Source organism: Cupressus sempervirens, chromosome 6 (assembly GCF_028749045.1).
Source record: "Cupressus sempervirens isolate cs-2001-9-10 chromosome 6, ASM2874904v1, whole genome shotgun sequence".
Lineage (NCBI taxonomy): Eukaryota > Viridiplantae > Streptophyta > Pinopsida > Cupressales > Cupressaceae > Cupressus > Cupressus sempervirens.
Window position 1 is genome coordinate 10,781,854 of NC_143123.1, and position 26,257 is coordinate 10,808,110.

The 26,257-nt window shown below is 37.8% G+C and overlaps 1 protein-coding gene across 5 annotated transcripts in view; it reads left to right on the top strand.

Moving 5' to 3' along the window:
• The first annotated feature begins 1,577 nt into the window (after positions 1–1,577).
• Positions 1,578–26,257, top strand: part of LOC149550759 (uncharacterized) — a 44,981-nt gene continuing 20,301 nt past the window's right edge. For 2 of the 5 annotated variants that reach the window (XM_089786313.1, XM_089786317.1), the window contains exon 1: positions 1,578–1,748. In XM_089786313.1, the coding sequence (XP_089642439.1) occupies positions 1,700–1,748 (49 nt within the window). In that variant the 5' untranslated portion in view covers positions 1,578–1,699. Of the gene's footprint in view, positions 1,749–2,100; positions 2,516–5,805; positions 5,844–26,257 lie in introns of those variants that run through there. The other 3 variants (XM_089786314.1, XM_089786312.1, XM_089786316.1) reach the window with 3 other exon arrangements.

Sequence of the window (26,257 nt, forward strand, 5' to 3'; positions counted from 1 at the left end):
CATTGAGAATTACCACCCAGTTTTTTTAATCTCTTGACAGGTAACCGACCGAAGCCAAGATTATTTATTATTCAGTTATTAATATTGTTAAGATCAATTATTATTGTCAAGATTAATTATTAGTACGTGTTAATCTCAAGTAGATTCAAACCCAAGACCTCCTTGATGAGAGACTCACAAGTTACCAATACAGTGTGGGCTTTTGCCTAAATTGCCCCCCACTTTTTACATGGGACACAATAATACACACAGACACACACACATTGATGCATATATATAGACACACAAACACACATGTGTATGTGTATATATACATGTATGTATGTATTGATACACACATATATGTGTATATACACATGTGTGTGCATATATATATGTATATACATATACACATATACATATAGATATAAACACACATACATACATACATACATACATACATACATACATACATACATACATACATACATACATATATATATATATATATATATATATATATATATATATATATACACACACACACACACACACAGAGTTTGTTGTGGGAATTGGAGAGCTATTTAAGTATTTAGGAGGTTATTTTTCATATGCATCTTGAGTTGATATTTTAGTATTCTTTCTTGTTAAGTGAACTTGTTCTCTTGGAGGGTCTGGAAGGACAAATTCTTTTATAGAAAACATCATTGACATTGATGGGAGATCCAATCCAAATAATTCATTAGTGGTTTTATACGAGAATCACAATTTAGTTTATTTGTGGTTTTTCATATTCAATTTTGACAAAGGTTATAACATACAAAACTTGTAAAGGATGATTGAAGGGGTTTTTGAGAGATTGTTTCATCTTTTGAATCTTTCTAGGCTAGGTATACCATCCTTACAACTAATTGTACCATTCAAAATGTGGTGTCGATTTTCTTTAGCTTTCAATTGGGGTTTTGCATTAATTATTTGACTTGAGAGTGACAACCATTTAGTCTTATTAGCAAAATAAACTACTTCTTGTTGCAATGTTTTCAATGAATTTGTAGGAGTTGGTTAGTAGTACAAAAAAATGTCAAAGTCATACAAGGAATTTTTAATGCTTCTGCACTACAATTTTCAAGAGACACTATATCTATGATTTTATAATTAATATAAGTTATTGTAAAATGTTGGAACACTATAATTTTGTGTGTTATTTTGTTACTATATCAATATTGTCAAACATATATTTGCACATCTTTTCATTGAATTTTGTTTCAAAAAAAGAGAGGTATATATTAAATCATAAGAGAGCCTAATTATTAGGCAAGAGCCTACAACACAACGGTAAATTGTAAGCCTCTTATGAGAGAGGTCTTGGGTTCAACTCTATAAAAGCTTAATAAATAATAATAAATCACATAATAATAATGAATCTTGGCTTCGGCCTCTTACCGATCAAAAAAAAAGAAAAAGAGCCTAATTATTCTTTTGATTTAAAGATTTATGTTCAATCATGTTTGGATTCCACAAATAGATACATAATTGATTTAAAACTATCAGCTATCTAATAAAACATACATTACACAAATATCATACATTACACATTTCCTAAACCATGACCTCGTCTAGCAACGAATAAGATATTTAAGCGCCTTTTTGAATTCAAATTCAAAAGACAGGAAGGACGGCTATTCCAAATCGTAAGGCAGGTTTCGCCATCGTTTGCAGCATGAAGAACAGAGATTTGCACCTTCTTAATCAAGATGACTTTGGCTCAGGTATGGATCCCGTCAAATGCGACTTTAACCCTAGTTGTTTGCATTGAACTTTTATTTCATAAATTTAGTTGAATTCGTTATACGAGCTCAAACCCACGTGAATCTAGTTTTGAAATTTGTTGATATGCTTCAACAATCGTAATATATTTTTTACGAAAACCTTATCACTGTGCTGTAGAATAGTCGATTGATAAACTTACTCTCTAATTGTGCAAAATTTGCATCGCTCTTTCGAAACAACATAAATTAAGTTTAAATAAAATCCCTAGGATTCGACGTCCAGCTTAGATTGTGTAAAGTTTTTATGTTGCTTTAATCAGGAGGGAAGAAGATTATGAACGGCTTAGTAAGTTGAGACAGTCTTTTTTTCTTAATAATTTTATTGTGGATAGGGACATTCGTAGTGACAAGCTTAAACAGAAATGCCAGAAATACTCCAAAATACAGTTAGGCACAGACATTAATACACATGGCGGATCTGATAGCCAGTCAAAGCACATTCTGTAGACCTCTCATCAGTTTTTTTTCCGTGGCATTCCAAATGCCCATTTGATTAACTTTCAAGCAAAGGACAGCAAGAGAAGGCACAGGAGCCTGCAACGGTGAAAGGAATAGATTCAGATGCAATGCAATGTTGGACAGAAAGCAATGTGCTTAGTTCAACGGGAAGCAGCAAAGGCAGCAGCAAGAGCACGGGAAGCAACAAGGTTGCCTTACAACATAGTTTCGATTACAGACAACAGAGATTCGAATAGTGGTAGAAACAGGTCGGATCTGCAAACCCCATCTTTCTGGTTTTCCTTTCTTTATACTGTATTTTGTCTATCCGCTGTTTGGAACCCAAAAACAGAATTTTTCTTTACTTTCACAACAAAGCAAGAACTCAACATAAACACACAGCGAATACAAACACACGACGGGGGATACCATATCTAAGGTTATCAGACAGAGATAGAGCAGTGGTCTAGAGTAGCAGAGGGAAGCTGGCCAGAGCTCGAACTCTCTGCCGTTAGGGCCTGGGGTTCGTAGGAGGGGCTGGGAAACCAGGAAGCTGGGACCTTGGGGTCTGTTCGACCTCTCGTTCCTCTAGAAGCAATGCAGAATATAGTGAGGTTAAGAATAGGGGGTCCTTCATCGAAAACCCAGGAGCATGACAGGCAACAACAATATGGGAACTGTTAGATGGTGTTTTGAAACCCCAATTTTGAACTCGGAATTTTGGTCTTCCTAATGATTCTTCTCTGATTTATGTTGAAGATGCTGTGTAAAGTCATTTTGTGAAAGGCAGGTTTCAGATGAAATTTCATGACAGTGCAAAATATTCAAGCCCAAGGTCCAAGGCTTTCCTTTGTAATTTTGGAACCATGTTGAGCCAAGTTCAAAGTGGTTCTGAAATGTCTCGTACTCATTGAACAAGGTTCAGCGGTTCAGAGGTTCAGTGTTTCAAAGGTTCACAAGTTCAGATTGATTCCATAAGATTCATAGTTCAGAGACGAAGCTTCAAATGCAAATATGGGTTCAGAACAGATGCAGATTCGCTGGTTCAAAACAAGTTCAGACTCAAACACTGGGTTCAAAGGACTCAATCATAAATACAATTGCATGATTTGTGTTTTACCTGATTTCAAGGTTCTAATGTTTTAAATACAAAACCAGTGGTTCAAGTTGAAGGGAATAATTCATCGCTTCAAAGATGCAAAGGTTCGGATTTCAAGGTGCAAATATAGGATGTTTCAAAGTTTATCTCTATGGTTTAAATTTACATGTTTGAAGATGCAAACTCAAGGCACATACTCCCCAACCCCAAGAAATGTTGTCACAGTTGATATCACTATGAGCATAGTTCAAAGGGTCTAAATCCAAAGGAGATTCCATGCCAATCCGGTGGTCTTAGTCTAATTGCATTGGTCCAAATGGATATCAGGATGAGCTCGTTAGAATTGAAACAAAGTGAGCCATTTATCAAATCAATACAAGTGCCTGCATAGGGCTGCCACAGGACTAAAATTTCTCATCATCAAGTGGGATTGGGTGATTGCGTATCCTTACAATGAAATAGTGTCCCTTCTTGCAAAGTCAATAAGTCTATGTATGCGAAGCTTTTGGTTGAGTTGCTTTGAATGTTGGATGTAGAAAGAGGCACACTCACTTAAAAAGATCAAGGCTAAGAAAGGGATGCCTCGAGTTCATATAATGTCCGATAAGGAGGTGTCTCATAATGAGTGACCGGTTGTTATGAAGCACACAAGACCCAATCATAGGTAGCCATTAGAGAGTTCATGATACCAAATAAAAGCAATGATGTCAAAGAAAAGGCAAAATGTGCATCATGGATGCTTGATCAAACCTAATGATCAAGATGAAGATTCATAGGGCACGAACTGATGTAAATAATCAAATACCGTGGAGGCATCAAGAAAGTATGCAAACTATTTGATTAAAAGTCAATATGGTCACAACTTGTGCAAATAGGCGCCAAGATTGGGCTTCTTGTAAACATGAATTCTTCCACCGTCAAGTGCAGAGGTAATAGACAAAATGTCTTTATTATCAAATGAAGCTGACTGCCGCCAATGCATGGACATAATCTATGGTTAGAAAGGATCAAATGAGTAAAAATGAGATTGGGATCTCATAATTCCCCTCACTCTTTGATACCACTCTCAAATTCTGCTAAGGCACTCTCATTGTGATGTATGATGTTCACATAGAATGAAGAATGTAGCATGCAGATCATGGATATGGAGAAAATATATGCAAACTATTTGTCAAAATGTTGTTAACATGCAATGCCATCATCATCCCTCATTCCAAGTCCGAGTTGATAGGCAACTTAAGAATTGAAGCCCACATCACAATAGAAGCTATAGTGTCATCATTCAAGGTTTTTATGTTCATCATCGGGCACATGTGAACCCACACAGATAACTCAAAATACTGATGCCATCAATGAAATTGAGCAAAGGTTTTGAACGCAGTTCACTTTGTCAGATAAGGGACAAATGCCGGTAGCTATGAGGTATCGAAAATTTGATGCAGAGGACTTCCAAAGGGATACCTGCGGGGTCCATATCCAAAATTGACGCCTTGACTGTTGAGACCATGACTCTAGCAAGCAACATATAAATACTCGGGTGCTAGACTACAAAATCACCATTGAAACATTGGGTTTCCAATGAATCCAATCAAGTGACTTTGGATCGGCGCCGATGCAATGCAAGGGTGAACTTGACTCTTGAGAGAAGTTGTGTTGTGAGATTTTCACACCATCGCCCCAAAACTTTGGGGACCCCCTTTCTTTTGATCGCCTTGGCAATAAATAGTTTTGAGGTTGTCCAAAATATTTTGAGTTTTGAAAATTTTTACATCTTGGACACCTCCGGGCCCAGAGGGAGAAATGATGGATTTATTTTCACCTGGTTTCAACTTGATTTTCTAGAATGACCAATTTCATCCTTGGGCCAAACAAATTTCAAAGAGCAACACTTGGCAGGATAAAATTGTAAATTTTGTACTAAGACGTTTTTTTTGAAAATTTGGATATAATCGTATAAATTTGAATATTTTTCAAAAAAATAAATTTTTGTTAGATTTAAGTTTTTTGGAAAATCTTGAATTTTTTCGGTGAAAAATTTAATTTTGTGATAGTGAAATCAAATAGCAAAATCGATTTTAGACTCTAGAAGCATGATTTATTTTTTGTCAATAAAAAATTAAAATGACTTAGCAAAATCGATTTGGATTATATTGCAAAAACTAGCTTTAAATGGATTAAATTTGCTTTGAAATTTTTAAGTCTTTAATGAAATTAGTAATTTAATATTGAAAAAATGGCTTTTGGCTTGCCAAATCCGATTTTTAATGATATATTAATTGCTAAATCATCATTAAATGGAAACATTTAACAACTCCAAAGCATTATTTATTTTAATTTTTGCAATCTTGGTCTAATTGGCAATTTAAAAAGTAAATTTCATCTTGGCAAAATTAATTTTGGGCAAAGCATTTAATTGGGGGCCAGCTTTGTGTTCTAATTAATGTTTGTTTTTGCTCCCAGGGTCCCAGTCAGCCAGCTAGGAAGGATCAGCAAGTGAGGTATAAGAGGAAGCTCTTTCCCCTTATTTCTTCATTCCTCATTCCTCCTCTTCATGGTGTTGGCGATTTTTGACTTGGAGCAGCCCTATATGCTTTGGCGAATTCTCTTGGAAGAGTAGATTATCATTGCCAGGCGATTTTGCTTGCAATTGTGGACATTTTCAGGCCTTGGCGATTTTCCATGATTAAGGGCAAATTTGCACTATTGGCGATTTTTTAGGATTAAAGGCAAATTTCCCATGATTGGAAATTTTCTCTAAAGCAGATCAGACTTCTCACTTTTGGCAATTTGTTTTGGCAAAGGAGAACATTTTTAGAATTGCAAAGTTGGAGGGCAGATTTGTTACTGTTCAAGTCTGATTTTATATTTGCTAGAGGGCTGTGATTTTTGAGGTCTGATCTTACATCTTCTAGAGGCTGCGATTTCTCCCAATGCTGGACGATTTGTGGTTGGAGAAGAAAACAAGGAGTAAAGTCTGATTTTTGTGGCATATGCTCGGGCAATTTTAAGAGCACCAAATTCTGATTTTTCCAGCTAAGACATCAAGATTTGCAAGGGATTTGAAAATCTTAAGTCTAATCCTAAATTCCAAAAGAAGACCCGACCATTGGTAAAGGTAATTTCAAATCATTTAGAGTTGAAAGGGGTCCTTAAGTGGATTTCTCTCTTTCGTTCTTGTCTAGATTTGTTTCCCTTGGTTCTTCTTGCATTCATCATCCACCACTTCATCATCCCATCATAGGTTGAAGTTTGGAGATTGATAAGTGTAAAATCCATGATAGGACATTTGAAGAGGCAGAAATAAGCTAGACCACCGTAGGAATGAAGTTGGAAAATATAAGTGTAGTCCATCCTAAGGTAACGGAGAGACAGAGATAAGTGGTAGTCCCACTCCTAGGTTGAAGTTTGGAGATTGATAAGTGTAGTGATAGGACTTGGCGAGACAGAAATAAGTGTCGAATCCATTGATAGAAAGAAGATTGGAGATCGATAAGGGTAGTCCATATTACTTAGAATGAAGGAGTAGAAAGAAGTGTTTAAGATGGTAGATGTTGGTGCAAGCAAGAACCCTAAGGGAACAAATACTAAGAAAGACAAAGAGAATATGATGCCCAAAACAACTTTCTTCTAAAAAATGAGGCGAATAACCGATACCAATGTCGGTACAGTAAATATGATATAGGTAAAGGACAGACTAAAGGAAGGACAATCCCCCTTGGCAAATAAGATCTACAAAAGCGGAATTGTACACACAACAACTTTTCCTCCTACCTTGTTTTCTCTAGAATTGGTTATGGAGTGCGCATCCAAGTTTGATCTGATCAGTAAATCCATCATTTTTGATGAAGGGAAGAGGGTGTTGGCCAACATTGGCGGACAGGCGATCAAAGAAGCATTTAACATTCCCTAGTACAGGGGCATGATAGTGGTAATGATGGATCAGGTAGCCAAATCATTTCAAGATAACTAGGAGGCTTATTTCATGCATCTAAAATAGGATTGGTTGGACGAAGGAAAGAAGGGAGTTACTAGATCATCGAGGCTCACAGTGGAAAATTTCAAATCAGAATATGGTGATCTCATTGTGCTTCTCAGCTGGATCATGGGCCTAGCTCAAGGTATGCAATTCGAAAATTGGATGTACTTCTTTATTGATGAAATTGAAAAAGGAAAAAGAAGATTTGATTGGGCTAGGATCATAAGCAAGAATCTAGAGTTGCAACTTAGAACTGTACAAAACCAAAAACAATTCTACATGGGATCCTATCTGTTTTAACTAATTGCTAGATTGTATAAAAGTCCGGGACTTAGGGCCTTAGGAGAAGTTGGCAATGGGCCGGGGCAATATTTGGTGCATGAATGCTATCCGCAACTCCATTTGTACAACAACAAGGATTACAAAATGTTTTGTGATGCCTTTGCCATGAAGACAGTAAGGGTATTACAAGGGACACCTGCTAAGAGACTTTCATTGGAAGCATAAGCAAAGATAAAGAAATATGGAAGTTGGTTTATTCAATTTCCGCAATTCACCTACATTAGAGTAGCAAGAAGCACAATTTGTCCCAAATGGCTTTCAAGATACCCACCCGACAAGGTAGTTTTGATAGAATTGGCTAGGCAACTTAAGCATTATGACAGAATAATGAGACTCGAAGGTAAGACAGGGATTACCTTCTCATTCGGGATTGGCAATGATAGTTGCCCCAATCGGGTCGCCTTTGCAGTTGCGTGGAAGGAATTGGAATGGTATCATCTAGGATGGTACAGAGCAAGGCAAGGATTCGATCCTAATGGTCTTATCAAGGTATCTCATGGAAATGTGTTTAAACATGTTCCCATTATAGAAAACTTTTGGGCCAATGCTAAGGATGACTTTCATGTGAGAAAGCTAGCTTTCTCAAGATTGTCGGTGAACATGACGAGAGATATTAGATGGAGAGGCCTTGATATTCTTGATCAACTAGAAGATGATGGAAATGTGTTGAGAGAAGATTATGATAGAGTAGAAGGAACAAAGTTGAATCCAGTAGATTGGGATGATCATCAGGATCCTTCCTTGGAGGTAGTCATAAGAGCAGTTGATTTGCACACTGAGTTGTGGTATAATGAAAGATTAAGGAAGTTACAAAGTCAAAGGATTCCCCTTACCTATGAGAAGATGAAGCCAAAAGAAGGCCCAACAGAATTAGTAGGACAGAAGGGTGAATGAAGTAGCCGACAACAGGAAATAGTTAGAGGCAAGAAGAGAGCTTTGGGGGTTGAAAAAAGAAAAGAACATTCGGAACCTCCAGCCAAGAGACAATATGCAACACATCAAGGGAAATCATAATTGAGGCTAGAAGCCAAGAGGTTAATTCAAGTGATAAAGGGGTTGCGGTAGAGGTGACATCTGATTTAGAATCAAGTGGTTACAGTGAAAGCACCAAGTACTCTCCTCTCTCAAAAAAACCAACAAGGAGATGACATGGCAGTTACTGGTGGAGAAGAAGATGGGCCGATTGATATCGAGGCAATAAGTCAAGCGCCTGAGGCTGTTGGTGATGCTTTGTTAGTTGAACCAAATCCAGATTTGGGGAGATGCATCGCACCACTATGGTTAAGGCAAATGCTTATGCCAAGAGATGAGGTAGTAAATGCCTGAACAGCGAAAGACATCCAAGGATTAATAGAAAAGGATGATAGTGAGAACCAAAAACAAATGGCGAAGACGGTGGTAAAGGTAATCAAGAGTGATAATGATGGTTACCGAAAGGTTCAGATTGCTATACCAACAGTCAACAAGGCATTGGATGAAATTGCGGCCCAAGAATATGAGATAGTGGAACATAATTTGGGAAGGAACACAGATGATATGGAATGTGAAGAGATCGAGGAGGGTATAGCTTCAATCAGAGAAAGGTTGAGGAAGGCAAATTAAAGAATCATAAAGTTGGAGGCCAAGAACAAATATTGGAGAGATTGCCAGCCTATCCAATAGTTGCACCAGATAGCCCTTCCTTAAGATAGCGAGAGCAACCTAGAAGAAATATCAACTCAGCTACATGAAGTTAGGGATTGGATCCATGATACAATCCAAGATGGGCGAAATTTCTTGCCTTCCTTTATCTCGACATTCCGATCATTAGTGACTATTAGAGACAAATTTAGAATATTTGAAGAGGAGTGGAAGGAGTTCCTTCCAGTCAAAGGTCTAGCCATTCCTAGGCTATAGGCGTTCATTGGACTGCCAAAGGCATATTTGGAAAGGGCCAAGTTGGTTGATGAAAGAGGATTGAGTACGGTTGATTCTTGGGTTGTTGCCTTGACTACTAGATTGAGAATACTCGAGGAGATACAGAATGCAGTTGCACAACACAACCCAAGCATTGACACTTCCATTTCAACCATGATGAGCGACGTTGGGATGTCACTTGATTTTGAAAACATCAGAGAAGAGGACATCAATGAGACAAGCCTTGGATCAAGATTGGACGAGTTAGGAAAGGTTGCTATCGAGAAGAAACATTTGAACACCTTTCCTCTCTCAGTGGATTTATCGGATTTGCAAAAGAGTATGAGAAGGACCATGAGAAGACACTACAAGCAGCAAGTAGCATGATGAAATCGATTGAGCTCAAGATAAAGCATACACCTTGCCCTCCATGGAGGAAGTCAACGAAAGGCTAGCTAGGTTCATTGCCTTAGCTAAAAGAATGAAAGAAAGGGAGATTTATATTAGAAGATCATTTGATGTAAGCCCAAGTGGCAATTTCTCTTTCTTCTAGGGTAGGACAAGTGTCTAATTTTGATTGGCCACCATTTTGGTGCCTTCTTATTGGTTGCTACTTTTCCACTTTTTTCATTGGTCCATTGATGAGGTGGCGTCTTCTCATTGTCCGATGGGGTGGCAACCCTAATTAGGGTTTTTAGGATTCAATCTGGATCGTCGGTTTTGCCTCTTTATCTCTATTGTCGGTTGTACATTTTGGCCTCTATATAAGGCCATTTGCTCTCATTTGTAACGGTCGGAGAAAATTGTTGCATAAGATAATTCCAAAGATCGCTATTTCTTTCTTATTGTTGTAACTTGCATGGTGATTAAGAGCTTTTGGTGTTGTTGCATGGTTTCTACTTCCACTAGTTAGAATAAGATTTTTATTTTAAAATTGCTAAAATAAATTTCATTTCAAATTGCTAAGTAAGATTAAGAGTAGATGGATAGTTGCATGATAGCATTAATAGATGTTTGATAGGGATCAATAACTAGGCCACTAGCATCCTAGCGCCTTTTTGGGAAGCCTTATGTGGTAAACTAGTTTATTTTCCTTTGAATCATTGCATCTATAGAGGTGGAACCGCTGGTTAACTTTCATTAGATTCGATCCCCGTCCATTTACTAATCTTTCCATTCATAGGAGTAGGAGTAGAATAGCAAGTAGTTAGGAGTTGGAGGTTTGAAGAGGAAAGTTAGAAAGGTGTAAGTCGTAAGAACATGCACCCTCCATCACCATCACCTTCTCCATCAACACCATCTAGCATACACACCAAATCACCATCTCCATCATTCCATCAAAGTTCAAGTCGTCCTCAAACAAACAACATAAGGCCGCCTACGTGATTACCATCAAATCACGTCGATATATTGAGTTAGTATCCACAGGTGTAAGGAACATTGGAGTTATTCTCATGTCCCATGAGTATTAACTTTTCAAGAGAGGAATTGTGTGTTTGATACTTCGTATCAAATATGCAATTGCTAATATGTTATGTGGTACAAAAAATGACATCAACAAGTTGCAGGTGTGAATATACAAAAGGTGGATCACAAGGATGACACGCAAATCATCCACACCAGCATAGTCAATAATCACTGCAATGAATCATCAAGCATTAATAACTAGCCCGATTCATGTAGATGAAAGTGAAGGTGTACACTCTAAGCAATCTGCAGAACAAGGGACACATTTTGTGCTTTTCAAAGCCTCATTAATCGGGTCATGAAGTCCAGGGGCAGTTATGAAGATATGGTTTGGATGTTTGGCAATACCTACAGATGACACATTTTAGAGATATATGACAAGGGTGCCCGGTAATTCCATTGTCTAAAACAAATACAAATCCAAGTGGCAATTACCTTATACCAAAGGCCTCATTTTGACATATTGCAAATGGTTATAACAATAAGTTAGTTCCACGTGCCGAGTGCATCTATGCCTCTGAAAAGCTCAGATTAGACATCAAGGGGATATTCTCATAACCAAACATGAGGAAGTTTCTTGGAAAGACATAATTCAAAAGAATCAGTTATGGTGGTTACAGAAACATTACCAAAACGGCTAGGTGTTAAATAAACAACAAAATAACTAGTAAGGGTTCCAGCTTTCGGGCTTCTTTTTTTGAGATTGTGCTGTAGAAGAGGGGTTTCACTATTTTGAGCAGACTGTGTGCTACATGAGAAGGGAAATGTAGAATGTACAGGGATAAGTAGTTTTTGATTGTGATCAAAATTGTTAGTTTTGTTTTAGATGTCTTTTTCTTTTTTCTGTAAGTATTTTGATTGCCAGTAATTTTCAGATCTTGGATAATTTTTGATTGAATAAGAATTCCATGATTTCAAAGATTATATGCTTTGAAAAGCTTTCTTCCTTGATTAATGTGTAAGTTGTGGCGAGTAGTGGGGTTATGTTCTATTACTGAATTCATTTATTGCAGATGTTGTTCTTGTTTGTTTAATCTCTCTCTTTCTCTCAAAGTGCATGTACGGGTGGAAGGACTGTGTATTTCCATTGTGGTATGTGGAAGTTGTTTTATTTTATTTATGTTGTAATCATTTACCCCCTATCCAAGAATAGTGAGGGCGGCCTTCACTTTCAGGTTAAAAGCATTTCTTAATTCCATTCTTTGCATATCCAACCGAGTAGTTGTACCCTGTAAAATTTAGAGGGCGCTTGCATAATTTTATTGCAATGTGACCCAACTGTTGGTGTTGTTTTCTCTTCAAGTTTGGGCGTTTTTGAGTCATTTTGCAAGCTTTTTGTATGAAGATGAATATGTTTACCAACAAGAACCTAAACCAATTTTTGAACAACCTGAGGATGGCACAATGGTCACTTTGCAACTCTCAAATGAGGCCACAACCACGGGCTATCGTAGACTGATAGTACAACACACCAGAGACGCAGTAGGAGGAACATCACAATGTAAACACCAAATTCATTTTTGTCAATGAAAAACAATACCTAGGGATACTTAAACGAAGGTAGATTCGAAAGAAGAAAAAACAACTGTAGAAGAGGAAACTTATCGTGATTCTACCAAGGACAACTAACAATCACTTGGTAACTGATCCAAACGACCAAACAACAGATGGTTCACCAATACAAGGGGAAATTTAGGAGCCTATGAAAGAAAGTCCTAAAATTAAAGATGGGTCATACAAAGGAACTTGCGAGGGGGGCTTCCTACAAGAATCTTATAGTGTGTCCTTCTCTCCTTTGCTTTGGTCTTTGGAACTGTATGTGAATGACCTTATGGACATGAAAAGAAGGATAGAGGCCTTGGAGGAAAAAGGACAGCAGGAGAGTGAAAAGCTGCAGGAGGTCACAATAACCAACTGGAAACTTGAAAGAGAGAACAAATGGTTGAAAAAGCAAGTCTTGAGCCTTCAAGATAATATCGAGAGAGGTCAGCAAGAAATAATCTCTAAAAAAAGCTTTGAATGAAGGGAAAGTTACAATAGAAAACTTGGAAAAAATGACTAAATCACATACCACAACAAAAATTAGGGAAGTTCAAGCAATATTAGCAGGCATCGTGTTAAGAGAAAACGAACTAAAAGAGCAAATAAAAGAGGCCAAATCATGGGCACAAGTGGTCAAAGAACATTCCACGGAACAAAAGGAAGTCATTCAAAAACAAGTTAGGAGACAAATCAGAGAGGAGAAAGAAATACAAGAAAAGGTTGTAAACATCATTATCAAAGGCTTAAAAGACTATGGGCTATGTGTAAAAACAAAGATTTTGAAACATGACTTCCTTAGGGATAAACTAAACTGGACAGGTAAAATCCGGCATGCAAACAAAATTGGGAGAAGTATGGGAATATGGAAAAACAAACATGTGAGAGTTGCTTTAAGCTGTATAGAAGACGAGCACAATCTTGAAGAACAAGGGACTACTCAAAGACACCCAAATATATCTAGGCGAGTATTTGACCATTAGCCAACAAAAGGAAAGAGGAAGGAGTGGGAGAAAGTAAAATTAGCAAGGGTTTCCGGCAAATGGGCTTGGATGAAAAACAGTAAAGCACAAATTGCCGAAAAATCAGCAAATCAGAAATAGGAACTTAGGGCCCCACGAGAGTATCTAAACATAATGAGTTGGAATTGTAGATGTTATCTATGGAGAAGAGGACTGGGGTTGGGGCCCATAGCTGAAGGGCAAGACATTATCTGCCTCATAGAAACACATGAACATGAAGGGTGTAGGTTTCCAAATTTCGAAGGGTACAATAAATTCTCTGTGTGGAATGAAGAAACAAAGACAGGTAAAGGCCATGGAGGGATTACAATCTTGATAAAAGATACGTGGAAAAAAAACATAAAATTGGAGAAAGAGGACCCAAATAAACAATTTATATGGTTGAAGATTGAGGATGACGAGGAGATCACATGGCTGGCAGGGTGCTATTTCACACCAAAAAGCTTTAAATTCTACAAAAAGAGAAATGTAGACAAAGAAGATCCATTTGCAGCTCTAAAGAAAGATGTGCTTTCTTTTAATCATATTGGTAACACAATCCTTATAGGAGATTTTAATGCTAGGGCTGCAAGTAATCAATCCATTTAGCTAGGCAATGACTTAACGGAGGACAACAACCCCTTGTGGCTAAAAGAAGATTGAAATGTCCCCTTTTCTGATTTGATATGGTATTTCACACCTCTAATCAGATTTTCAAAATCAAACAACTGATATCACAAAGATCCACCAATTTCTCAATGAAACCCCAAATCGGGTATGCTGAAAATAGTGCTAAAAGCTTCACAACTTCACAAATTATTAATAAATCTGAAAATAAAAATTTTTACAGAACTTTCAGCAGCATAACAGCCTACAAATTGACATTTTCAGATCCGTATAGCCTTTACACAATAGCTCAAAAATATAGGACAAAAACTATGCTCATCGGGCTCCCGAAATTAACACAAAAATGCCCGGAAACACCACAAAAACACTAATAAACTATCTCAGAAGTTTAATCACGTCCCAATACATATATTCAGCTCTATTTTAACAGCTTAAAGTCTGAAATACAGCAGCAACCAAAACTGATATGAAATGCTCAACTGAAAACACCAAACTCATGCAAAAAAACACACCCACAAACCCACAAATCTACACTGTTCAGCACAAAGGCAAACTCTGTATGAGCATGCACATGGAATGGCTTCAAACTCCCGTCCTTAGCCTTCCTGGAAACCTGCAAACTCCCGTTCTTGGGTCTCCCTGGAAACCTGCAAACTCCCGTTCTTGGGTCTCCTTCTCCACAGGTTTGGCAGCCTCTGAAGAATAACAAAGAATAAGCGAAAATCAAGTTCTGGAATCAGCCCAAAATGCCTCCAAACCCCTTAAAAGAGGGCATAACTGTAACTCACGTCCAAGAGAGGTTAATGAAACATATTTTAATAATAATTTTCATTTATTAGTCCAACGGTTTCCAAAGATTAACCCCCTTTTTCCGAAACTTCACTTTCTTGGGCCTGCCTGGCTTAGCAAAGATTATTATTTTTTAATTATTTGAAAAGGGGACATGACAAAGATGATGCCAGTATCAGTAAAAGGACCTCATAGGACGAAAAAGGTGGTGTGTCTCACTTTGGGGCCGAACTTTTAGGGCTATGTAGCCTCCATGGTTTGGTTGTTTGTAATGGTATGAAGAGGTGGCCAACATCAAACAAAATCACTTGTAAAACATATAACGGATAAAGTGTGGTGGACTACATGATATGCTCGCAATCAACCATCACCAAGGTAGCTGATTTCATAAAGGAACAATGTCCAATGGAGCTAAATTTAGACCATATGCCCCTCTATATTAAATACAATATGAAAGTCAAGAGGCTGAAAAGTGATCAGGTCTTAGATGACAATACAAAAGGACATAAAGAGGGCAAGATTCTTATAAACAATGAAAATAAAAAGGTATTTTGCACTGCTCTTGAACAATGAATCCAAATGCACCATGACATCACGAATCTCAATGAAAACAATGATAAGCAAGACCACATCAGCAACAGCTCATTGATCCCACTAATTTAGAAAGCACTAAAGGGTTGTAAGAGGTCAAGGATAAAGAAGAGCATCTCAAACACCTTTTCGACTAACCCATGGTATGACGAGGAATGCAAGGCCGCAAAAAGAAACCTCAAAGGGAGAAAGGGAAACAAAACAATCTTAAGAGAATACAAACAACTGATCAAATCCAATAAAAAGAATATGTGATTAACCAAAGGAAGGAGCTAATCATTTTAGGAAAGCAAAATCCTAAAGGTTTTTGGAGGAAGTTACAACAAGCTAGAAAACATGTTGAAAATAAAATTACAGACTCCCAATGGCTAAAATATGCAAAAACTCTTTACAAGACACCAGAGGGCAAAGTTTCACTCCCCACAATCAATAGCTCAGCTGAACTATTTTCTGATGAAGACATTACCCTAGGGATAAGAGGATTAGCGAGTGGAAAAGCTTAGGATATTGAGGGGCTGCTAGCTGAATTTGTTAAGTGGGGGACGGATTTGTTGAATCTGCACATCAAGAACATTTTTAAAAAGGTTACGCAAGGCTGCTTTCCCACGAAATGGACCACCAACATAGTTATTCCTCTTTATAAAAGTGGGGATGTCAACAATCCTTCCAACTACTGCACCATAATGGTGAACACCCTATTAAGAAAGCTCTACAGATGGGCAGAAAAAGAAGGAAAAGGAGCTATAGGTCAGGCAAATTTCAGGCCAAAACAATCCACCATTGAGCACTACATTACCCTAAGATATCTCATCGAGAAAGCGAGGAATAAACAGGGAGAAGAGGCTTTTTGCTGCTTTGTTGACTTTAAGAAAGCTTTCAACACCGTTCCAGAGATAAACTATGGAATATGATGGAGGAATTGGAGGTTCCAATAGGGTATAGGGCTGCTGTTTATAAGCTTTATGAACTGGTTAAAGCGAAAATCAGAACTAAAGAGGGCTTGTTAGAATGTTTGGGAAGCGACATAGGGATCAAACAGGGCTGCCCGTTATCTCCTACCTTGTTTGGCCTCTACATTGACAAGTTCGAGGAATGACTAAACAAAGCCAATGGAGAGGGAATTCGACTGGCTGAATATGTGATTAGATTACTTCTTTATGCTGATGACCTTATTCTCATGGCTAAAACAACATAGGGGCTGAGGGAACATTTGAGTAACTTAGAAACCTTTTGCACAGAGGTAGGAATGGAGGTCAACACATCTAAGACCAAGATCATGATCTTTTCCTTGAGGAAAAGAAAACAACAACACACTTTTATATTTAATAGTAAAGCTCTAGAGATGGTAGAAGAATACAAGTATCTGGGGATCAATTTTCATTACAGACTAAGTTGGGAAACATACAGATCAAAAACGATACAAGGGGGATGAAAGGCATCTTATCTTCTTCAGAACAGGTGCAGAACAATGGAGTTATGGGATTGGAAGACTAAGAAAATCCTTTTTGGGTTGTTGGTGATCTCAATTATTTTTTATGACAATGAGGTATGGGGGAGCAGCGTGTCAAACCATAAATGGCGGCAAATTGAAAGAATTCAAAAGCACTTCATTACAACTAATCTCAAAATCAAACCAACAGCTCTTTACGAGATTAGTTTGGCAGAGATAGGCATGCTCACGGTGGAGGCCTCGACAATTGTTAGATTGTTGAGCTATCTAAGAAAGTGGGTAAAATGGATGCACATTGCTGGCCTAGTAAGGTAGTTGACGGAGAGCTGGTTCATTGGAAGAAGACATGGAAAAAACAAAATGATAAATGGTTCAACAAGTGGAACATTGACTACCAAGAGTGCTCGGAAAACAATTTAGAAATAAAAAAATGGGTGGTAGAAAAAATCAGATCTGCCATGTGGGCAAATCAGTTACGTAGAAAAAAAATTTATGTCAAAGGATTTAATCCCACATGCAAGCATGGCGACAAAGAGTATTTAGGAGCCAAGATCAAAGAAAAGGCAAAAATCTTAATTGCCCAACTGAGATCTGGATCACATCGTTTGAGATGTGAAACTGGCAGATGGAAGGTCCTTAGGGAAGAGTGGGAGGACATAATTTGTAGATTTTGCAAAGAGGAGTTGTGGAAATAGAGTGACACTATGTGAAGGATTGCACCGCATATGTGGACATTCACAACCAGCACAAAGAAACTTTAAAGGTGAACAGCATAAAAGACCTTTTCGAAGGACCAAGACTTCTCAAGGGGGTCATCTTACTTATGCAGATCTACAACAAAAGGGACAGCCTGGAGAAATTGCATCAGTTTGAATAAGGAATTTTATGTTGGTCCCTTAGGCTTATGGCCTCGTGGACGTCATTAAATATCTTTCAATTCATTCTAACTACATAATTTAAATTTAGTTAAAAAGGATCCGCGGGGTTCGATGTCTTGGACACTGAAAACTACTAGGTTTCTTGTTCACCATCGCATATTCATGGATTGAGCTACCAATCAGAATAACTATCAGTAATTTGATTACATAATGTATGAGAACTTTTATTTGCTACCAACTAAACATTTGCTTTTGAATAAATTTCTTGCAATCTGATGCTGTGATTAACCTTAAAAGTGTCATTTCTTTATTAGTTTGTTCTGATTGAGGCATATTTTACAGTTTATAATTTCCTGTTGGAAAAAAATATAGCTTGTAATGTGTGAAGTTCAATCTGACGACTAAATATAAGTTCAGTCCTAACAAGTTGTTGTAATTTCATGCTGTGAATTCTTTTGCAAGCCCTAGGTCTTTTTCTTGACAAGGCAAATCCAACGTTGTGAATTTTCATGTTTGAAAAGTCTATGAAATTTACATGTCCCCACCATACAATCAGGGCATTACGGTTCGGATGTTTGTTCATAGCATATCAAGAGCTTTCCCGTACTCAGGTATTGACAATTGAACAACAAAGGCAATGTTGCGTGGTTGATTTTAAAATTTCTTTTCTCCTTTTCATTCACATTTTGTGGTTTTGCAATTTCGGTTCATGCTATGGGTGGCCTTGAATGTAGTGGAACGTATAGCCACATTTATGCTAACACTCGTCAATCTGGAATTGTAGTCTTTGTAGTGTTAGAGTAAATAATTAATTTACTAATTATTTATTCTATTACTTAAGCTTACTTAGGTAAATGCATTTCATTTATTAATTAATTGTAATCTAGGAGTTTGTTATAAGTTGTTGACAATACGGGAGTTTGTTCTCTCCTAAGTCATACTTATCCTCTCACATTGTTCGAGGACTTTCCACCTTATGTGGATGTATGCTTAGTTGTCACACTTATCTCCTAGCATTTTCTAGCTCGTTTTAGGAGATTCCTGGAGCTCTTTATATTCGGGCTCCCTCCTTGTATTTTCATAACAATATCTCATTCTTATTGTAAATACATATTTTCTTGTGTTTGCTTACTACTTGTCTCTCATGTCCGTTTAGGGTTTTTCCCTTGCTCCTCACTCTTCCTTCCTTGGCTTCTCTTTGATAGGTTTTCGCATGCAGGTGATCTTGGGCGTCTTCAGAGTTGGATTTCATCAACTCCAACATGGTATCCAAGCCTCCTTACTGTTGCTTTGTTGAAGAATTTTTGAAGCCATGATTTGGAGTCACAAACCTTAGTTTGTTTGTGCATTTTTTCTTCAAATCGAGGGAACAACAATTTTTCAGAGCACTTTCAGCCCAAACGGACGTTGCCATTGGATTTAGAAGGTGCTTTTCATTTAGGATCCATATAAAATTTGTTGATTTTGGAGACAGGGCTCCGAGAGACAAAATTTTTTTGGTTTCAGCCCTTCCGTATGGACTGTACGGACGATTTATCAAAAAAATAAAAAAAGAAAAAGTTTTTGGGCCACACCATCGTCCAGCGGCCACCGTGGGGCCGCTCGAGCGCAGCTCGTGCCCCGCCACAGTCCGGCTGCTCCCCCAGAGCAGCATCGAAGCGCCACCCGGACTGCTCTGCTAGGGAGCCACCAGTCCTCCGCTCCAGACAGGGGGCACCCCCCTCTATGCCGGCTCCTCCGGCAGAAACTTCTTGCGCTCCACCATTCCGCTGCCCCTGAGGGCCACCTCTAACGTCAGTCGCCGCTTTGTAGTGACAGCCCTGCCCCGTCAGCAGGTCGTGCCTAGTTGACTGCTTTGTTAGCAGTGACAGCGTATTTTCAGCACAGTCAGTAGTTGTGGGGGTGACATGTGGCATGGGTGCCACATGGATTTGCCACGTCACCTGCCACATTATTAGCTTGCCACGTGGCATTCTTTTTTGCGTCAATGACTGACAGGCCATCAATTTTAGACACGTAAAATGCTGACGTCATCATGACGTTAACACTGCATCATCAAGCCTTCTTCTTGCACATCTCCTAGGTCATTTTGGACCTACTCTCGATTTTTTGGCCATAACTTGAGCATACGGAGGTATTTTTCCGATCCAAAAGAAGCGCCGGAAAGCTGGTTCCGAGACAGAGACATTGGTGTAGGTATTTTTAGGTTTTGATGCATCTGTTTTGCCCCTTTTTTTAGTTGAAGTCCGAAGTTTTGTTTTTGACTCCGGCTTGCATATCTTTTGCGTCCCATGCCCGTTTTTTGAAAACTTTATATTTCTGGAAAGCTGGTTCTGTGTACTTTTCAAAAATGTGGTCCTTTTTCTTAGATTTTGGCCCATGCTCTTTCTATCATGCTTTTAGCCTTTTTGCTATATGGTGGATATCTTGAGTGTTTTAGGCCCGAGGATCGTTTTCCTGGCATGGTTTCCTTTGTTTTAGGCTGTACTATGTTTTGTTGCAGCTTGTTTTCAGTTTTGATCATTGTAGCTATCATTTTGAAGCACTTTTATGTATCGCACTAAGATAAAGTGCCACTTTTGCATTTCGGGATCATGAATGTTGTTTTTGAGTTAGTTGTACATGCACTATTTTTATAAAGCACCATGGGGGGATAGTTGTTTGTTGTTTTAGGCATTCTCGCTTTGTCAAGTGAGTGTCCCTTCCACAACATTAGTCCCATGTAGCGTCAGTGTGACCATGTCTTTATGGGTGTTTGTAGCTCTTTCCCTCTCTCGTCGTTCTTGGTTCGTCTGCAGGAGACTTTGGCCCACTTTCTCAGTTGCCTGTCATCTCATCCCGTCTGCATTAAGGGGGGGTTATGCTGTTGTTCTAATGCATTCGTGGTTCGATGGTTCGATAGTGTGAACTATGTATTCAATGGTTGATCTTATGTACAAGGCAATTGCAGTGGTTGGCTACCTATGCATTTCGGTGAGATGGATCATCTATCATATAGACACGTTCAGTTCATGCCTTCTTCCATGGAGGTTCTTCAGATCAGCAGTTTGGCAGATTTGCGGCTTCTTCATGCTTCAGTGATGCTTCTTCATGATCACTCCTTGTTCTTGTTTTAGGGGACATTTCTCTAGTTGGAGGCTTCTTGAGTTCTTCACTAGGTTCTTACCTCTTTTTGGGGGAGGGTTTTTCCCACATGGTTTTCTTTCTTTCCCCGTTTTCAAAGGTTGCATCTTTTGCATTTGTACATGGGTACCTAACATGGCCTTGTTGCCGGGACCCATTCTGCATTTCTTAGTTTTGTGAGCTTAAGACATTTCCCTAAGTTGCACTTTAGGGGGGGTGTTAGAGTAAATAATTAATTTACTAATTATTTATTCTATTACATAAGCTTACTTAGGTAAATGCATTTCATTTATTAATTAATTGTAGTCTAGGAGTTTGTTATAAGTTGTTGACAATAATGAAGTTTGTTCTCTCCTAAGTCATACTTATCCTCTCACATTGTTCAAGGACTTTCCACCTTATGTGGATGTATGCTTAGTTGTCACACTTATCTCCTAGCATAATCTAGCTCGTTTTAGGAGATTCCTGGAGCTCTTTATATTCGGGCTCCCTCATTGTATTTTCATAACAACATCTCATTCTTATTGTAAATACATATTTTCTTGTGTTTGCATACTTGTTGTCTCTCATGTTCATTTAGGGTTTTTCCCTTGCTCCTCGCTCTTCCTTCCTTGGCTTCTCTTTGACAGGTTTTCCCATGTAGGTGATCTTGGGCATCTTCGGAGTTGGATTTCATCAACTCCAACATGTAGTTTAGAAACCAAAGGATGTAGTGTAAGTCTAGCTGAATTCAAGTATAGCTTATATTATATGATTTTGCATTTAGTAATAGGAAAGTCATGAAATTTGGAGGGGTTGAGCACCCTAGCCACCCTAGGTTTCTATTTTCTAAGGATTACAGACATTTAGGATTTATCCCATTGGTCGCTACAAATCAATGATTTATTAATAGTGGAAAGAGAAGTAGCTAGACCTTTTCTTACACCTAGGAAGTCATAGAAAAGGCTATAAGGTGGCTAAAAAAATCATTTAGTGGTTGAATGATTTTGTTTTTAACTTTGGTTTGAATAAAGGTCATGTGATGGGTTTTAACTACCAGAGGTTAATTATCGTTACATCTACATCAATGTATTTGCTAAACCACATGTATTAAAAACCAGGATTTATGTTGCAATTGTAGTCAATTTTTGGTAGTTTTCCTAAAATGTATCTTATTACTTGAGTAAAATAAAATTCATATTGAAATTCATTTAAAAACTATCCAGGGTATTTAGACCTGTGAATAACTGTAGTAAACCTAAGTCCATATTTGTCAAGGGTACAATCATTTTTAGAGTGGGTACAATTATTTTAGAGTGATCCATAAAGATCTAGGTTGATAGCCCTAGATTTGCATCAACAATGGATGTCTCAAATTAGCATGTTTTAACCACTCTTAGTAATATCCTCAAATGAGTTAAATTTATTTATGGTGGTATTAAATGTTCAAAAACAATAAGGAAATAGAAATAAATAGTAGTCATACAATGAACAAAATACACAACACAACTTTTCTTTGGATAATATCCAAATGGAGGAAAACCTTAGGAATTGTATTCTATATATCATCCCATTCACAATTTCAGTGCTAGTACATAAAGTTTAGTTGATTACAGCCTTCTCTATTCTCTACAATACTCCTGACAACTTGCAGGAACCTTGTCCACTCTTTCTCTTCTGAGTTAGCAATCTCAAAGTCCTTTTCTTTTATCCAATCATTATTTATCTACCTTTAATCCCTTTCTAACTGTCTCTATAAAAGGAATACCCATCATTTTGCATATCTCTCTATTGGGAATTTGGATGGTTGCCATTGCAACAAATTTTTTTGTATATGCTAAGAACTGTTTTGTAGAGTATGACACCCACATGATTTGAGCCAACTACTAGACAACCACCCATCACTATAACAGCCTGTCAACATGGTAGAAGAATTGGGCTTTAGAATAGGATAAAAAACTGCTGCCAACAAGACAAAGTAGTTTGCCACTAGGAAATTTGGCACTACCCTGGTTGATCACTCTTACCATGAAGAATCATTACATGGGACCATGACAGTCACAATGTCATACAACAAAAAACAAAGTTGCCTTTCCTACACTTCTAGTGTTCTCTCATGTGGTAGCTAATTCCACTAGTGCAACTACTAGGTCCTTATGTAGCGTCTAAGATGTGCAACAATGAGGATCTTTCACACAACTACAATCTTCTTGCTAGTAATTAAAAACTCTAGTAGTTAACATGTTTAGCAACTAATCTAACACTTGTAGTAGCTATCGTGTTTGAAGTGCAATTCCAATTTTGAGAAATCTAAGAAAATTCACCCCAAGGATTGCAATCATGGGGTGCCCAAGATTATATTGACGTCTAATTTTACAACATGAAATTCTTCTTGGATGGGATGATTTTCGAGCGCTATCTTTTGTTGTAGAATTTTTTTGGTACATTGAGCAGCAAATCCATGAGCAATGGCTACTCTAAAGCCTTTAAAATCCTTTGTTTCTATCTTCCTTCCGGTCACCAATGATTTGCCAATGAAATCATGAGTTGTCCTTCTATCCACAAGGGTGATCACCTTTTGTTGTTTTATGGTGTTTCAGACTCGAAAGGTTCGATGGTTGGAATTTGGATACTCTTAACGCATCGGCTATAATTCCTTTTTCTTCTTTATTGCACTTTCTTCATTTATTAAGGTTCTTGTTTTCTTCCCATGCTTCCTTGTCAGAAGGTGCCACTATGTTCTGTGCTTGGCTTGCTTCCCCACATACATGGCTTGTTTCCCAATTCTCTTTGCACTTGTAACACAATTTTTTTTCTTCTTTTAAGGCCTCTTTATTTACAATTATGTCTGGATGTCAATGGATCTTTGCACTTGAAACACAACTTTTTCGCTTGGTTTCTTTTTTACTTACATACATGTCCAGGCTTCATCCTCTCTCGCAATCAAAGCATACGTTTTTCCTTTGAAGTACTAATTAAGCATCTCTAGAAATATATGGTCTTTTATGTTCATCGTTTCGATACAAGTGTTTATCTTGTGGTGGTACTTTCATGGAGTAGCACCGTTCCTTTGTTTGATGGCATCATAGTTCTTTTAAGGTTGTGTCTTCAAAGATAGTAGGATCAAAGGCACTTACTAGGTGTTAAATTTGCTACCAAAAGTATACATAAATGCAATAACTGAAATATAAATAACCAACACCAACAAAGAACACCAAAAATATCCTGGGAAAAACCCTCCTCAACGAGGGAAACTTTTAGGATTAAAGTGATAGAAATTGATCAAGGAGTTGCAATAGCTACTGGTGGTGGTTCTGGTAACTGATCTCTGGTTTGGGTTTCTTAGTTGGTTTTTCTTCCTTTTGTTTAAACTCTAGGTTCCAGGTCCTTGTAAAACCTGGTTTTGTTTTCTGGTCCTTTTTTGTGGTTTCAGGTCCCTGTAAAACTTGGTTTTGCTACTTTCATACTGCAGGTTTCAGGTCCTTGTAAAACCTGGTTGTGCTTATTTGAACATCTTTTGTTTTTTTGTTAAGGGTTTTGGGTCCCTTCAAAACCTGTTTTTATCTTAATCTAAAACAATTACATGCAAATATAACCAATATCACAAAGGAATAAAGCACACATAAGTTAATAATAGACACAAAGATTTATCATGGTTCACCCAATCCTTGGACTACGTCCACCAAACAATGGGTTCGATATTTTTATACAAGACTTATGCTGCTTACAAAATTAGGGCTAGAATATGTCATCCAATAGAAAAACTAAATCCAGATGACTTTTACAATAGTAAATTCATTTTTTGGCCTCAGGGGCACTACCCCTTGATCCCACCTTGTAGCACGATCCTAGGACTTCGCCTTGGGTGCTGCCCCTTGAAACCTATCATGGGGGTGTTGCACCCAAACCCCCCTAGAAGAAATGTGGGGGCAACCTGTGTCGAAGGAAGTGGGAAAAATTAACCTCTAAGTCTGATTAGGCTCCACATAAGAAAAATATCCCACTTGGAGATTGATCAAACTCCACAACAATTATTAGAAAGTAAAGTCCACCAAGATAATTGAGAGGGGGGATGAATTGGTTATCGAATTAAAGCAACTCTCAATATCTTTTTTAATTTTGAAATACGTAAACAATAGATGCAACAACCATAGAAAGATAACCATACACAATAACACCAGATATGTTAACTAGGGAAACCCTTGATTAGAGGGAAAACTTCGGTAGGATGGTACTCAGAAAATGATGTACTAATATAAATGTTTCTTGTGAAAGGATGGAGCCTGTTAGGAGTCAATGAAATACAATCAATACATATGAGTCCCTATTAGGAGACTTTGAATCCCCGTTAGGAGATTCCAACCCTGTTAAGAGTTGAAAGGAAGATACATGGACCCATTGTCCAAATAGCTTTAGTACTATCCTAACAACTTTAGTACCATCCTCATTGAATAATACAAGTGGATATCAACAACTATCCAACAACAACTTATCTTGGCAAATATAGTTCCTTGTAAGCTCACTGTGCCTCAACTATACCAATCTCTTCTTTGATCCAAAAGATATTCACATTCAAGCTCACATGGTACATAACATGGATATGACCGCATATAACATCTTACATCCAAGGAAATGACTTTTCCTTTATACCAAGTCTTAGAATGAATTATTGAATCGGTCCTGAAGCTTTCCCAATCTACAATAATAATATAGGACCAACTTAAGGTATTACAATATATGTTTCATTACAATATTACATCTTTTCACAATTACAAGTAATTTGTTGGCTCACAATCTTCACAACTTCATACTTGTTGATCATCTGATTATGCAAATTTAACCAAAGCATCTTCAAAATGTCCTCAATCTCTGTCTCAGGCCGCTCAACTAGATTCCATCTTTGTTAGGAGATAAAATCTAAACATTAGTACCTGCTTTCCAAAAAAATTGTTTGAAAGGTGCTTTCACCAAATCCTTCAAAACTTTGCATAGACTTTATATTTCCGTATGCACTCTTAGTTGTAGCATCTAGACATACTCCAAAAGATAATTCTAAAGTGCGCATAAGATGATCTTTAATCCTCGAACCGTGTGTAACCAATCTCTCTTTGTTGCTCTGCGAGTCTTCACAAAATAACCAATATGTTGACATCAATGACAAACTCTGTCATGAATGCGACACATAACAACTGAATCATGTCTCCAACATTGCTAGGATACTCCCTCATAGGAATACCATCAACATTCATGCTAA